Source organism: Megascapheus bottae, chromosome 3, assembly GCF_031878675.1.
Source record: "Megascapheus bottae isolate mThoBot1 chromosome 3, mThoBot2.hap1, whole genome shotgun sequence".
Lineage (NCBI taxonomy): Eukaryota > Metazoa > Chordata > Mammalia > Rodentia > Geomyidae > Megascapheus > Megascapheus bottae.
Window position 1 is genome coordinate 46,325,305 of NC_143511.1, and position 15,225 is coordinate 46,340,529.

At 36.6% G+C, this 15,225-nt stretch overlaps 1 protein-coding gene across 7 annotated transcripts in view; it reads right to left on the bottom strand.

Annotated features, from left to right (window-relative positions):
* Bnc2 (basonuclin zinc finger protein 2) overlaps positions 1-15,225 on the bottom strand; it is a 414,469-nt gene that overhangs the window by 96,685 nt on the left and 302,559 nt on the right. For all 7 annotated transcript variants that reach the window (XM_090330026.1, XM_090330027.1, XM_090330029.1 and 4 more), the window contains one exon: positions 13,103-13,338. In XM_090330026.1, coding sequence (XP_090186152.1) covers positions 13,103-13,338 — 236 coding nt within the window. The remainder of the gene's footprint in view (positions 1-13,102; positions 13,339-15,225) is intronic.

Below are 15,225 nucleotides of genomic sequence, written 5' to 3' on the forward strand. Positions count from 1 at the left end.
TAAAAGTGTTTAATTCAAAATTCAATGGAAGGAAGAATAAAATTCTATTAATTTAAATTCTTCCATTAAATGACTGAATCAATGAAAGTATTTGTCAGCCCAGCCCCCACATTTTGAATTAAACACTTTAACAGAATTTTATTTTTAACAAATTAATTAAAGTTTTAATAAATTAATAGAATAAAATTCTATTAATTCCTCAGATATCTGAGGAATGTTTAAAATTTTTTAGAGTATTAGCATTAGAAGCACTATAAAATAAAAATATATTTACATATATCTCAGTACATTAATTATAGGTCTTGCTTATACATTCATTTAAAAATGTACTTAACAATCTCACATCTCCTTCAGATTAGCCTCAGCTACTAACTCACCCTTCATGGAAAGCTATAATACAGACTTTGGTGTCTGCTTGCTAATTGTAGCTAATAGTTATAAATATATGTTGAATGAAATATTTTTTCCTAAACCTTCCAAACAGGAAGCAAAAATCAAAAACAAAGAAGAAATTTGTGGAGAAACATAAAAACAAAATCTGACCTGATGACATTTTTTTTTTTTTTTTTTTTTTGGTGAATCATGGGTGTTGAACTAGGCCTGAGCACTCCCTGAGCTCCTCAGCTCAAGGCTACCGCCCTACCCTCGAGCCAAGCCCCACTTTCCATTTACTAGATGTTAATTGGAGATAAGAGTCTCAGGTCCTTTTGTGCTGAGGCTGGCTTTGAACCTTGATCCTCAGATCTTAGCCTCCTGAGTAGCTATGATTACTGGGGTGAGCCACTGCACCAGCTTCCTGATGGGATCTTTAAGGAGGGATATCAAATCAAATTCAAAACAGACTGATAATAAATAAGCAGAATATATTAAATTGTATTATCTTAAATTAGCAGTAATATGTACTGTGTGATTAATTTCCAGTCACTATTTCTATTCAACACTTCCAACTTACCTATAACCTTTCCAGATTTACCTCTCAAATCTTAACTATGTGTCTCATTTTTTTTTATTAAAAATTCTCAGATCAAAATAAGTTTTCCTTCTGTATTTCATTCTTTACCATATATCTCTTTAAAGGTGCTTTTACTTTACAGTTATATTTACAAGAAGATACATCCCAGAGTTACTGGAAATTACCCTAAAATTCTCCAATTTATAGAAAAGGCCTATTGAAGCAAATTTTTGCACGAAAATTTTGCTTCAGGGAAACAGTAAAAATTTACATACAGGAAAATCATGGCTAAAGAACTATTTCTGTAAATAAATTGAAATGATAAAAGTCACTGTTTATGCTATGTCTTAAACTTTTGATTAAAACACACTGATTTACTCATTAGCTTGAAATATCAAGTATTTTTTATATGATACATGAACAAAGTCATATTATGGTCATTGGATATATGAGTTTAAGTCTTTTTATCCATAAACCAAAAGTGTGAGAAGCATTTCCCTGCTACTATCAAAAATTATCTACAATTCAGATTTTAGAGTAAAGTATTTCTCAAATCTTTAAAATAATTTCCAGAAATAATTTTCCAATCATCTTATTTTAGAGACCTGTCCTTACATGATATACAAACATAAGTACCTAAGTAAAGAGGGCTAATGATTTTGCTTAATTAAAATGTAAAACTTCAGCATCTTAAGCTCCTTTTATATGATATCCAGGGAGGTTTCATGAGTCACTCTCTTGACAAAGAGCATTCAGACTGTAGAAAAGGCTACAAAGGCGTTAATGACATTTACCCCCCCCTAATAAGAGCTGTTCACACTTCATGGTTTTTCCTTGTTATTGCTCAGGACAGTCACTAGCACCTCATTGAAAGATCAGTGCTGCAAGGGAAAAAGGTCCCTGGAGACATCTCAGACTTGAGGAAAAGCACTAAATCAGATGATGCTACAAAGATGACATGTTTGATTCTCAAGGGTTCTTATTCACCCTATGGCCATGGATTTGAGGCAGTTAACACACAGCCAATGAGAACCCTCCCCTTCCCCCAGATGACAGGGCCATCGGCCTCTGTAGCAGGCAGAGGGAAGACTAGAGGGAAAAGAAAGAAACTTCTTTCAGGTGCCACTGGCCTGGCAAGATCCAAACGTCTCACACAGCTCTCCATCCCCATCGACATGCAGCTCAATGAATAACACACTGACCTTTTCACCTAAGAGACCATAATTTGAATCCAGCAGAAAGTCACGAGATGATCAATGGATAGACACTGTATTTTACAGCAGAAAAGCCCTATAAAGAAGGGAAAGGGGGAAAGTGTTTTTTTTTTTTCTTTTTTAAATGTGGTTTTGGCCAAAGAATCAACCAGGCTTTGCTGGCTCATTTATTATGAATTGGAGTCCTGAGTTAGAACTGAAAAGCTCCCAGCACTGCCCCTATGGATCGCAAAATCTGGCACATGGTCATAGCTACTGCAGACAGACATTCCCTCACATGTCAATACGTGGACCAGCGATCCCACTGGTGATAGAGTGATGGCTGACTCAATGGAATACACTCAGCATGAACTCAAATTCTGGCAGAGATACAGCACAAAGACAAGAAGCTCTTAATTACTCTTTCAAGAGGAATTTAACTACTATTGCTAATTTAAAATTTCTAGACATGCCTGCATACTTAAAAAGAAGCAAGTAAATGAGCCATTTAAGGTACTTCTCTAAATTCCAAATTTTGTCTTATCAACACATTATAAAATAAACAAGCATAGTATTTATGGTACGCTAGGGACAAAAATCTATTGTTTAAATATCAATTCATCTGAAGCCTGGTTTAACAGTATTATGAGCCAGTATTGTCAATGGTGTGTGTCCCCGCTCTCCTATTTATCCTTCAAAGGTTTGGAAATAACTGTCAAAACCATATTCCAGAGAGGACACAGTACACACCAGACTTTGGATTACCACATTTGCTCAAACTATTTTTAAAATGAAAAAAAATTCCACAGCAGGAAAAGCATATTAAAATAAAAATAGAAAATACAGAAACCACATTACTCATGCTAACTAGAAAGCTGCCTCTGACACTATTATTATGGCTTTGTAAAGACAGAAAATTACAAAAGAATAAGGAAATCAGGCAAATGTACTTCCTTACAAAAAAAACCTTTTGGTTCTCAAAATCTCTGAAAAATGTTTTTGGGGGCTTTGGAGTAAGTTATTCACAGCATACAGGTTAGTTCTGTAAAGAAAATGCTTTCCAGGCTGGGAGTTTAGCCTAGTGGTAGAGTGCTTGCCTAGCATGCACGAAGACCCAGGTTTGAATCCTCGGTACCACATACATAGAAAAAGCTGGAAGTGGTGAAGTGGCTCAAGTAGCAGAGTGCTAACCTTGAGAAAAGCCCAAGGACAGTGCTCAGACTCTGAGTTCAAGCCCCGCAACTAGCAAAAAAAGAAAATGCCTTCTAACTGGTACCTCATTCTCAAATTTTTAAACTGTATGCATTATGATATGCTAGAACCAGATAAGACACTCCTCTACAGAAATTCAGCAGTCCGGCTCCCTCATGTTAAGTCTCCTCTGACTGATCAAAGCTAAAGAAGAAAGAGGTGAGAGAAAGAAGGTGGGAGGGCACACGATCGCAAAACAGATCTCAGTTGTCACCAACTAATGACAATACTCCCTAAATACCAATAGTAGGGAAATTATTCATGATCTCACTAGCCAATTAATATATCTTTTAAAAGAATTAATTATGTGGATTACTGGTATCAAATGCCAGGTCTGCGAACCACTGGACTCACTAGGCACTTTCCTGAGAAAGGAGTGGTAATATGAAAAAGGAATCAAAATGAACTTCTAATCAACAGGCCCAAACCTGGCCTATGCATGATCTCTAATCACACTCATAGCTACTCAACCAAATGAAATTCAACTTCTGCCACAAACTTGTTCACATTTCATTCCAACCTATTGTTCATCCCATATGGAGAAATGCTTCTTCCATCCTTTATACTGAGTAACAATGTCCTTCTTCTTCCTTGTGATTCTCCTCTTTCAACAGGTCTTCATGGACTAATTCAATTTGGCAGTGGTCAGTCTCATTCTACTAGGAAATGTTTTGGCCCACATCCTATTTTCCAATTGCTGTCAGCATTATATTACGTGACTATCGCAGATGATTCCAACACTGTACCTTTATGTCTGTCCCGTCTGTATGGACTGAGCAAACAGTCCAGAAACTCACATAGAACCTTATCTCATTTTCCACTTTTTCATAGCCCATTGTGATTATACATACCAGTATTTGACATGCAGATTATCCCAAAGAAACAGGATATAGGACTCAACTTGGACACTTCAAATGACTCTGTGCTATATTAGAGAGGTACAACCAGGAAAAAGAGTCTCACTGAAATTTTGTCCTTCTTGCATGGCTAGAGAGCTGATGATAGTTAGTTTTTTGTTGCTGTTGTTTTTGTTTTAGTTGTGGGGTTTGAACTCTGGGTTTGGGCACTGATCCTGAGCCATTTAGCTCAAGGCTATTGTTCTACCACTTGAGCCACAGCATCACTTCTAGTTTTCTGGTGGTTAACGGGAAATAAAAGTCTCATGGATTTTTGCGCCTGGGCTGGCTTTAAAGTGTGAGCCTCAGATCTCAGCCTCCTGAGTAGCTACGATTACAGGCATGGGCCACAGGTGCCTGGCTAGTTTTAAACCCAAAGTTCACAATTTGTCCACTTAGATTCAACAAAGAACATGTAAAAGTGTTGCTCTGGAGCTTATCCAGTTTATTCAATGCCATCACATAAACTATTCATTTCAGGTAAATCTGAACTGGTTCTTATCAAGTAGCAACTAGACTCATTTCTGCTGCTTCTGGTACATGTAAAAGTCCCTCCTTATGTGTCATGCACGACAAAGCTTCTTTAGTAGTCACTGCATTGCATTCCATATAGGAATCTGGCAAACTATCTGTTTCTGTTTCTCTTTGCAAGGGTAAAGGGAGGAACATTTTCATTTTAACTTCAAGCGTAAAACACCAAGCTACGTCCTTAGATCTAAGGTGTTTTTTTTTTGTTGCTGTTCAAATAGAGCTTTGGCAAAGAATTCAAAACCCCTGTATTCTACTTCCAGCTTTGAGTGTGCCTAAGGCCCTCAGCCATGATAACTTTAAAACTATGGATAATGGTCCCTGGAACTATCCCTTTAATAAGGACATCAGGAGGACTGCCAGGATAATGTTTGTAGAGTCGTTCAAGAACTCTGGAAAGCACACACTATAAATGCAGCACACTGCCCTAAACCATCCATCTTCTGTATATCCCTGCCCAAAACAGGGGGATCTTGAACATTCACACAAGTGAGAAATCATGAACTGCTAACATACACAAAAATATCTTTCTATGTCACCATTGTGATCATCCAATTTCCACCTGGGGTCAAATAGTCCTACTTTCTGTCCATGTTCTGAGTCATCTGCTCATTCTTGTAGTTTTCATCAGACAACTTCCTATCCTTATGTTCATGACTGCCTCCCTCAATAGAATGTGGGCTTTCTGAGTCTCTTGTGGATGTTTGGTATATAGCAATTAATTTACTAAATGAATCTATATCTAAGCCCTTCCTTCTATTTTAGGATTTTTTTTTACAAATATTTAAGGATATAATGCCCTCTGAAAGAATACCTATTTATTTTGTTTTGCTGGAGACTGAATCCAGGGCTTTGTGCAAGGTAGGTGAGTGTCCTACTACTGGGAAACACTTCTATCCTAGTAAGTTTTATTTTATGCAGTGGGATAAAAGCCTATGTCATGACATTATCTAATCATTTTAAGAGACCATTCAATAGAATTCAATTCACACTAAGGGATTAGAATGTTATTGTAAGAGTTCATGAAATTCAGAAACAGAAAGGCAATAAAAATGATGTCACATATAGAGTAAGCCATTACTTTAAAATGCAATAATTATTAATGAAGAGTGCTATGGAATATTCACTGCATAAATACTTCCCAAAATAATTTTGTATAACTTTCACACATGAAGAAATTGATGTTCAAGTATAGTATCTCTCCTAATATAGGGTTATCAAATGGTTAAATCAAGATTTATGCTCAAGTTTATCCAACTCTAGAGCTCAATGGCTTTAATGCTGAACTCTGCTCTCACTTGAATTCAAGTATGTCATGTATACACATATACATATTTGTGAATATTTGTGTTTGTCAGTGCATATACATTGAGTAGTATTTTGTCTTCCTTTTGCCTGACTGATTGGAAAGAAATTCTGTTCTAAGAGGCCCAGTGAACTTTAAGGATACTTTGTAAATAAAGTTTTAAAATAAGAGGTTGGCTATAAGTTATAATAGGTTAAATCATCTTTTTTTATAATCTTATTGTTCATACTAGCTAGACACTTAGCAAGTCGTATTTCTAAATGCTTTACATGCATCATGTTATTTTATCCTCACAACAAAGCTACAAGATACTATTACACTGCTTTACAGGTGAGGGAATAGAGTTAAAGGAAGATATAGGCCCAAGGGAAGAACTGGAGCCAGAATTCAAACCCATGAGCTTCCCACATGACTCGGCTGCATTAAGCGTTCCTAGTGACTATATAAAAATAAGGTATAATTATTGCTCTCCCACTACACCTGAGTGTGACTGAGCTTATTTTCCACAAAGGTGAAGTTGGGAGTGGCTGCCTAGCCTACATGCTTCTATGGCCCCATTTAGAAACAAGTTCTCATATGTGAAGCATGACCATCCCCAGAAACTTCATCTTTTCTTAGAGCTGCCACTTTGATAAGGAATCTCAGACTTTAGTGACTTCAGAGCCATAAAATGGCAGTGCTCTAAGTCAGACCTGATAGGAAAGCTTTCCTTCAGTTAGGAATCTTGTCTTCTCTAGCTGACTGAAGAAACAATCATTGTGCTATATCACTGGTATTTCAGGACTTAATACTAAAATGCTTATATTTTCTTAATCATATTGAACTAACAACGCCTAAACTATATTTACTATTTTTCTATAAGCATTTGACAGTTGCAGAAAACCATGTTTTGTTTCTAACATTTTCTTTCTATAATTAGTCTGAATTAACTTTTATACAAGAACACAGTGAAAAATCCCAATTTATTAAAAAAGATTTCACCACATTCTTTGTATCTACATTACAACATGTTTGTAAGTCCTTGACGCAAGAGTGGTGTAAGAGGTTACCTAAAGAAACTAATGAGAGGATCGTTCATAGACACATAAATAGCCAATGGCAGTATGAGGACATTAAGCATGTTAGGTTACACACCAAAACCTAACCTAACCTTCTACATTAATACCTAGTTTTCTTTTACTATCCACTGTAATATGCTTTTATACATAGTATGTCAAAATCTACTTAATTTCTTATACTCTTGCATGAGGTATCATTGAAATCTTATTAATTTGATAAAAGGCTTTATTTTTCACACTCATTTGAAAAACATCCGTAGAGAAAAACAAGACAACAAAACAGATTTTTATAATGGTTCATAAGTAACAGATTAGATGAACATGTTTTAGTCACAAAATTTAGAGAGAATCTCAGCAAAACAATCTGAAGCAAACTAGAATATCTGGAGATAGCCAAAGAACAGATTCTTAATTTTACTTAAGGTCATACATATGTAACTTTTCACTAAATAAAAGAGCTGTTGAGCATTCATTCAAGATACTCTAGCCTTCTGTCTTTCTAAAACTATGTCATCTGAACTGTAAGAGTTAAAAAATGTATTCTGAAAAGATAGTTTTCTAGGGAGGGAGGGAGGGAGGGAGGGAGGAGACATCTGAACTTTGTTCTTCAGAGTCAGAGACCTAAATTCAAATCACATTTCAAAATTTCCTTCATCTAATATTTAATGTGCCCTGTTACACACCAGTAGTTCATGAAGATTACCTTACATTTTAACTTTGTCAATTACCAGTTTCTGTGATCATATGAGATCATTTAACTTCTTTGAGCCTCAGTTACCCCAAATGTTAATTTATTGTCAGTGACTGTAAGAGAATGTCATAAGAGGATTCAAAGAGAAAACTTACGTGAACTTACTCCACAAAGGGCTATTTAAACACAAGTGTTTGCTTAATATTGACATTTTCTACCACACAAATACCACAAAACATTTATTCTGCACAGACCACTGGGTAGGAGACATGGGAGCCTTTGTTTCTTGCTGCCCTCAACAGCCCACCTGAAGCTATAGCAGCCCCTACGAAGTCTTGGACCAACAGAAGTTGTTCCATGGCTGAAGCATCAAGTTATCCCAAGGGAAGGCCTTTTCTTCACTCATTCATTTGCTGAATACCTTGCATTTGTAGACATACCTCATGAGGCAACCAGCAATAACATTTTAACAATAAATTGATTTTAAACTGTGGTAGAAATTTGAAGGAAAGAGTCTGAGACAGAACATACCAGAAGACACCTCAATAGTTCAGTTGGTTCTCTGTAACAAAGTAGGATTTCAAACTGATCTGAGAAGGTCAAGAAATTACCCATGCAGACAGCAAAAGAGGAGAATAGTCCAGGAGTAAGAAACTTGATAAATACAAAATGCTGAGGAAGAGGTGAGTGTTGTTTAGATAATGATTACTTCACAAGAGTTTAACAGAAAATGATTATGAATTAAGGAAAAGCTACTTATTCTCAAAGGCAACTTCTCCCCAAGCTTTTCAGAGTCTTTACCAATGTACAACAGAAAATGCTAAGAGAAGGAACCACTGAACAATGCTTCCCACATCTGAAAAGCTGGATTTCTCACAGGCTGGTGCCACCATTTATCTTTGAGAAAGGCTCTTCTACCACGGTGACCACTCTATTAAAGGACAGTTGTGTACCACTACTGCCTCTCCCTCAAGGCTGCTGGCACCTCCACTGATTATTCAGAAGGTTTGAAGTACCTCTTTGAATCCTGGCAGGTCCCACATGCAAATGGAAGATTTCAACATAAAGATTGGTGTATGAGCCCAGGAAAGTAAACTGTATGTGCCACATTCTGAAAACAGAATGTGTGGAAATTTCATTTTTAAATGAGTACACTCAACAATGAAGATTGCCTAAATTCTTATTTCTAGGTCAAAGACAGAGAAAATGGGCAAAGGACTGAAGAGCAGCATAGTCTTCTTATTGTCTATCAACGTATCAACAGAAATACATCTGAAGAAAGGCTATATAGTAGCAAACAGCATAGCTTCTCATATTTAAATTCTAGCATTTAGTTGCTTGTTTCCATATTACTGTTTTCTGGGGAAATACTTTGCATCCTTACTTGTTTTATGCTTTCTAAATGAGTGTTATAATAAGTACATGGGAGAATACTGGATTTTTACCTTGAAGATATTACCTATGATCTTAATTACTGTAGTTCAAGTTCTGCTATGCATTACATACACATATATAACATATATAATCAAATAAGTAAAAGATTTTTTAAATCAAAAATCTTAGTCTTAACAGATATGACTATCTTTGAAATGCATTTGTGATCTTCCTGACATGTTGTTTTTTCTCTTTTCTTTACACATAAACAATAGTTTTCAAATAATAATTTTGAATGACTTGCTTCCCTTCCCATATCATCTAAAAATTCAAAATGACATCACACACTTGCTACCATTCCATATTCGAATGTATTTTTGAAGGCATCATAGATGAGCGATGCAGTTTGAGCCCAGAGAGAATTAAATTAATACCCTGGCTTGACCAGTTCAACTTACCGTATATCTTCATTTGCCCAGTAATACAATCTATAGCCAACTGCTAACCAAGTCAATATGTGGTAAGAGTAACAGCTACCCTAACTTGCCTTGATAATTATTCTCCTTTAACTGACATAATATTCAATATACTGTTGTTGAGTGCAATAATGTTAAAATTGATGCCTTGAGGGCTACAAGACAATTGAGTTTTAGCCAGATAAAATGACTTGTACACTAATACTGCATTATATGCTTCTCCATCCTTCAGATGCACATTTTATAGTCTACCTGTTCAAAAATGCTGCATATAATTATATCCAAAGTCATTTGTTCATACCTTATCATTAGCACATATAATTTTAAAATATTGGCCAATAATCCAGTAACACAGCTTTAGAAGAAGCATAAATACAGGTTTATGTTTATAGCCTAGCTTTTGTTCTTTTACAAAATAAGTGTTTTTCTTTTCGCTAAACAACTGAAAATGGTTTTGTATATTGAAATCATTTTTTTCCACTAATCTAAGAACTCTTTTCACAAGAAGCAAGTATATTATAAACACCAAGTGACAAAAAAGCACCATTTAAAATAAATCTATAATGCATCTATCAATGAAACATCTATCAATGAAACATGACAAACTAAACCTACAATTTCTTTCATATCATTTCTGAAAATACCAATTCTAGATTCTAAGTAGAGAAACATTAAAACTGAAATATGTTAAAAATTATATTTAACTAAATGGAAAGTAACTATAATTTAATGTCATAATAGCATGAATGTTCTTTCTTTGAAGTACTGTATTTTCAATAAGAAACTTCATTTGCAGGTTTGTTTGAAATTATTCTAATTAATATATAGTACATTTTAAATTATTATATTTTCTCTATTTGTCTTAGAGATATTTTGAAATTAATATCTAATTATTTTAAGGAAAAAAACCCAAAGCTCTAGCCAAGGCACAACAGTAGAAAATGGGTACCATGACATAGAGAAAAAGCAGGTTGTATATTAACTATTATCAAAATGCTATAGTAAGCTGCTAGCAACTAGTAAGATAAATCAGCATAGCCGTGCACATATTTATTTACTGGAACAGAAAGATATATGCCCCTATTATCTTAGACAAAAGATAATGCATATGTTCCTCTTACTTAGTAAAAACAAATACATGAAACTTAAATACAGCACTGATGACAGAAACAAGCATCACTGTAAAGATGGTACACACCCGCTTAGAATAACAGATTAACCCATCTAAAAGTTCCGGTCTATTATCTATAAGAAGTTTCTTCCTTTTTGCTGGAAAAAAAATACAATCAAAACAGACATGAATAATCACGTTGTGGAACCGACTGCAGAAGGATGTGCCACTACGTGATCTCAGTGCCAGAGATTATGAAAACTATTTCATGATTTTTTTCAGGGCCTTTATTCCTGATTGTCCCTTTCCTGTCCCTTGACCACCCACTTCTTATCTGCCTACATACCCTACTAACTTTCCCTCTCAGACAAATGAGATAACCTTGTAAACAAGTCCTATGAATTCTAATGCTTGTTATCACCTTTTCATCTTGGAAGGGCCACATTTTTTGTGCCTTCCAAGGTGAGGATCTCACTAAACTAGGATATGGTTTTATTCCAGGAGCCAAAAGGCTATTTAGTTTCCTCGGGGAATATTTTTTGTGATATTTATATGCAATTGTACAAGTAATAGGTTATACAAAATTAGTAACACAAGCTATTTCTTAAATTGCAAACATTTTCTAAAATATCATTACAGCAGATGCCTATGATATTAAAACATCAAGGTAGAAATCTTTCTTTTTCTACTTCTACTCACCATTCCACCACTGCTCTCATCCTGGAGAGCACCTGGAGGTTCAGCACAGAAGAATGACAAAAATGTCTGTGATCTGATGCCAGGTTTAAAGGAAGGGGAGACTTCGAGACTTGCCACTCATCACATACCAAGCTGGCAGTCAAGGACTTCATATAATACAGAGTGGCTTGAGTGATAAACACTAGGAATTATCTCCAGAACTACACAGGGCTGGCACAGCCAAAATTGATTCTTAGAAGTCAATTCTCCTGTTTATCCCTTGAAAACTTAAACAAAAATACTTCAGATTTTGCTTTCCCTAGTGACTTCTCCTTCAATAGAAGGTGTTAGTTTATCATCCCGTGTAATGCTTTTAGATCCTAGGGTCTTAAAAAATGTCCCCAATATTTTCCACTCAAGGATTGTTGGAAGGCCATAACAAATTCAAAAGCAAATGGCTCATGCCTATAGTCCTAGCTACTCAGGAGACTGAAATCCAAGGACTGTGGTTTGAAGCCAGCCTGACAGAAAAGTCTGTGAGACTTTTATCTACAATTAGCCAGAAAAATACTGAACTAGAGGCATAGCTCAAGTGGTAGAACACCAGCTATGAGCCTAAAACAAAACAAAAAAAATGAGTGAAAGGCCCTGAGTTCAAGTCTGGATATAAGCAGAAAAGAAAACAGCAAAGTATGCAATGCAAAATGAGTCATCATACTGCATAAAAAACAAAGTTGAAGAAAAACAGGTTGGGGAGTAGGGCAGCCTTACCATATCACAAGGGTCAGTGATAAACACACACACACACAGAGAGAGAGAGAGAGAGAGAGAGATAGAGAGAGAGAGAGAGAGAGAGAGAGAGAGAGAGAGAGAGAGAGAGAGAGAGAGAGACAGACAGAGAGAGAGAGAGAGAGACAGACAGAGAGAGAGAGAGACAGACAGAGAGAGAGAGAGACAGAGAGAGAGACAGAGAGAGACAGAGAGAGAGACAGAGAGAGAGACAGAGAGACAGAGAGAGACAGACTGACTCTAGGATAGAACAGATACTGTGAAGCAAGTCTATAATCATGTCTGTATGTTCACAATGTAATAACTTCAAGAGTTATACTGTGGTTATAACAGCAGAGTGAATATATGTCCCAAATCTTTCCTTGGTTTGGATAAACAATAAATAGGGTGGGCATACCAATAACCAAGAAAAAAAACCACAGGTTTCCTAGCAGAAGGTGAACAAAAGCCTGGTCCACTTATGGATCAGATGGAATGTAACTTCAGATTTCTTTTACACATCACCTACCTTAAAGAGCCCTGTCTACTAACTAATAAGGCAACAGTAAACATTATCACATTGTAGAAAGAAAGAGCTGTATTCACAATATGCAAACAATTAACAGTAGTCAGCAAAACTACCTTTTCCCTTCTAATATACACTACTAAAGCCTGATGGCTACCTGCTGGGAAAGGTCTCCTTCCCAATTTCCTGACCAGACTATGGGTGTGACTAGCAGGAAAGAGACCAGGTGTGCTCAGGAATTTCAGGCAACCCTTGTGTGCTGGCCCAGAGATGGGCCTCCAAGTCCTCTCCTACCTGAAGGATGTATCCCCGGACATAGTCCCGCAGAGTCCAGCCGAGGCCATGCAGTATGTGCAGCACTTCTTCTTGCTTCAGGACACTGAAGAGCCGGTCCAGCAGGATCTTTAGCCGCACAGGCACTGCCTGCGTCCCGTAGAGCATCAAGCTGCTGATATCGAACACCACATTGGACTGCACAATCTCCACTTGGGTGGGGTGGTACAGGTGCTGAGTGCTGAGTTTATCCAAGGCTGTGGTTGTGCCACCAATGTCCCAGGGATGGGTAGGAATAAAGGGACAAAGAGCACAGAAATAGAAATTAGAAACTTTACTGGATGTTCTCAGGGCCCAATTCCTAAAAGATGGTCCCTAGCCACATACGTTAAAAGCAAGATCCCTTCTCCTTCCTGTTTTGCTCTTTCATTTTCTTTAATTCAGTGTTTACAAATTGGAGACAACAGACAACAGCAAATATAAGACAAATTCAACTTACAGAATACCAGAAAACAAGTCACTGAGGATGTTTTTAAATGACTGTGGCTAGCTCTAAAACCCTAATTCGTTCACTAATGGAACTAAGGCTCGAATTACCACAGTGTTCTTTATTTCTCTCAACACAAAATATTTGTAGTCTTGTTCAACCAATACTCCTGTTTTCTTCAGCTGCTTTATTGAAGCTGAACCAATACCACTGATTTGATTAAGTCTCAACCTTTAACTTGGGCATGGTGGAACAGGCCTGTAATCCTAACACGTGGGAGGCAGAGGCAAAAGTATCACAAGTCAATTGGGGATAAATGGCGAGACTCCTACCTCAAAATAAGATTATAACACATGTTTTAAAAAGGAAAAGCTTAGAACATCAGTGTAACCCGTTTAACTTGAACATAGCAAACCAGCACACACTCCCAGGAGGAAGGTAAGTTCCAAGCCAGTTTGGGTTATATAGAGCCTAACTCAACTCAGAAGGAACATGGAAAGCTGACACCTCTGTGGAGAGTAAGCGTGCGTGCATGCGTGCGTGTGTGCGTGTGTGTGTGTGTGTGTGTGTACTTAAAAGACAGTTTATTCTGATTTTCTCTCTTTTCACCTGTGTGATTGAGTTTTTTGTTGTTGTTGCTTTTTTTTTTTTTTTTTGCCAGCCCTGGGCCTGAGCACTGTCTTTGGGTTTTCTCAATGCTAGAGAAACCTCAGCACCACTACTGGCTTTTTTCTATTCATGTAGTACCGAGGAATAGAACCTGGGTCTTCGTGCATGCTAGGCAAGCACTCTACCTCTAGGCCAAACTCCCAGCCCCCTATGTGAAAGTTTTATCATTACTCATGGAAGAGAAAAAGGAAATTCAGGTAAATGTTAGGTCACTTTAACAGGTTCAGCAATGCTGTCTGACAAAAATAGAAACAAATGATTAAAATAGAAATCCTGGAATATCTCAGTGTTTTGACTAAATTGTACCATCTCAGAGGAGAAAATAAGATGGAATAAAAACATTCAATGAAACTAGTATCTCAACAATTAAGCTATTTCTCCTCAATTTATGAGAAATAACATCTTTTTCTGGAACTAAAAGCCTAATGCTAATGTCTTAAATTCCATCTCCATCTTATAGGATGGGATCTTATACAATGGAATCTAATTGTTGATAATACAATTTGGCTTCAGTGTCTCCAAAGTTACAAAATCATAGCTACTGGGTTCAAGAGATACTGTGAGATTAATGAGGTGATGAACAAGTAATATGTACAACTAGTTAAGATAACACCAAAGGTATTTTCAGTAACTATTAGAATTATATCCATATGCCATTGTTGAGATTGAGATGATAAACATATAAGCCTGAAAGATGATCATCTAACCTCATGGGCCAAACAAATGGATATTGGACAATATCCTTGTTGAAACCACACATGGAAACACTCAAGGTTCCTGCAAATTTGAAGCTACTTTATAGCCTCTCTCAAGTGCTTTCCATAACACTTTACCTCATAGCAGTACAGGCTACATATGTAATCTGAGCAATTCCTATTTTAACATACTAGAACTTCTGCATAATAATGGAGGGACTCACTCAAATGCATGGATACAGGTTTTTTTTTTTAAGTATTTATAATGTATTTTTAAGGGCTCCCCTCTACTC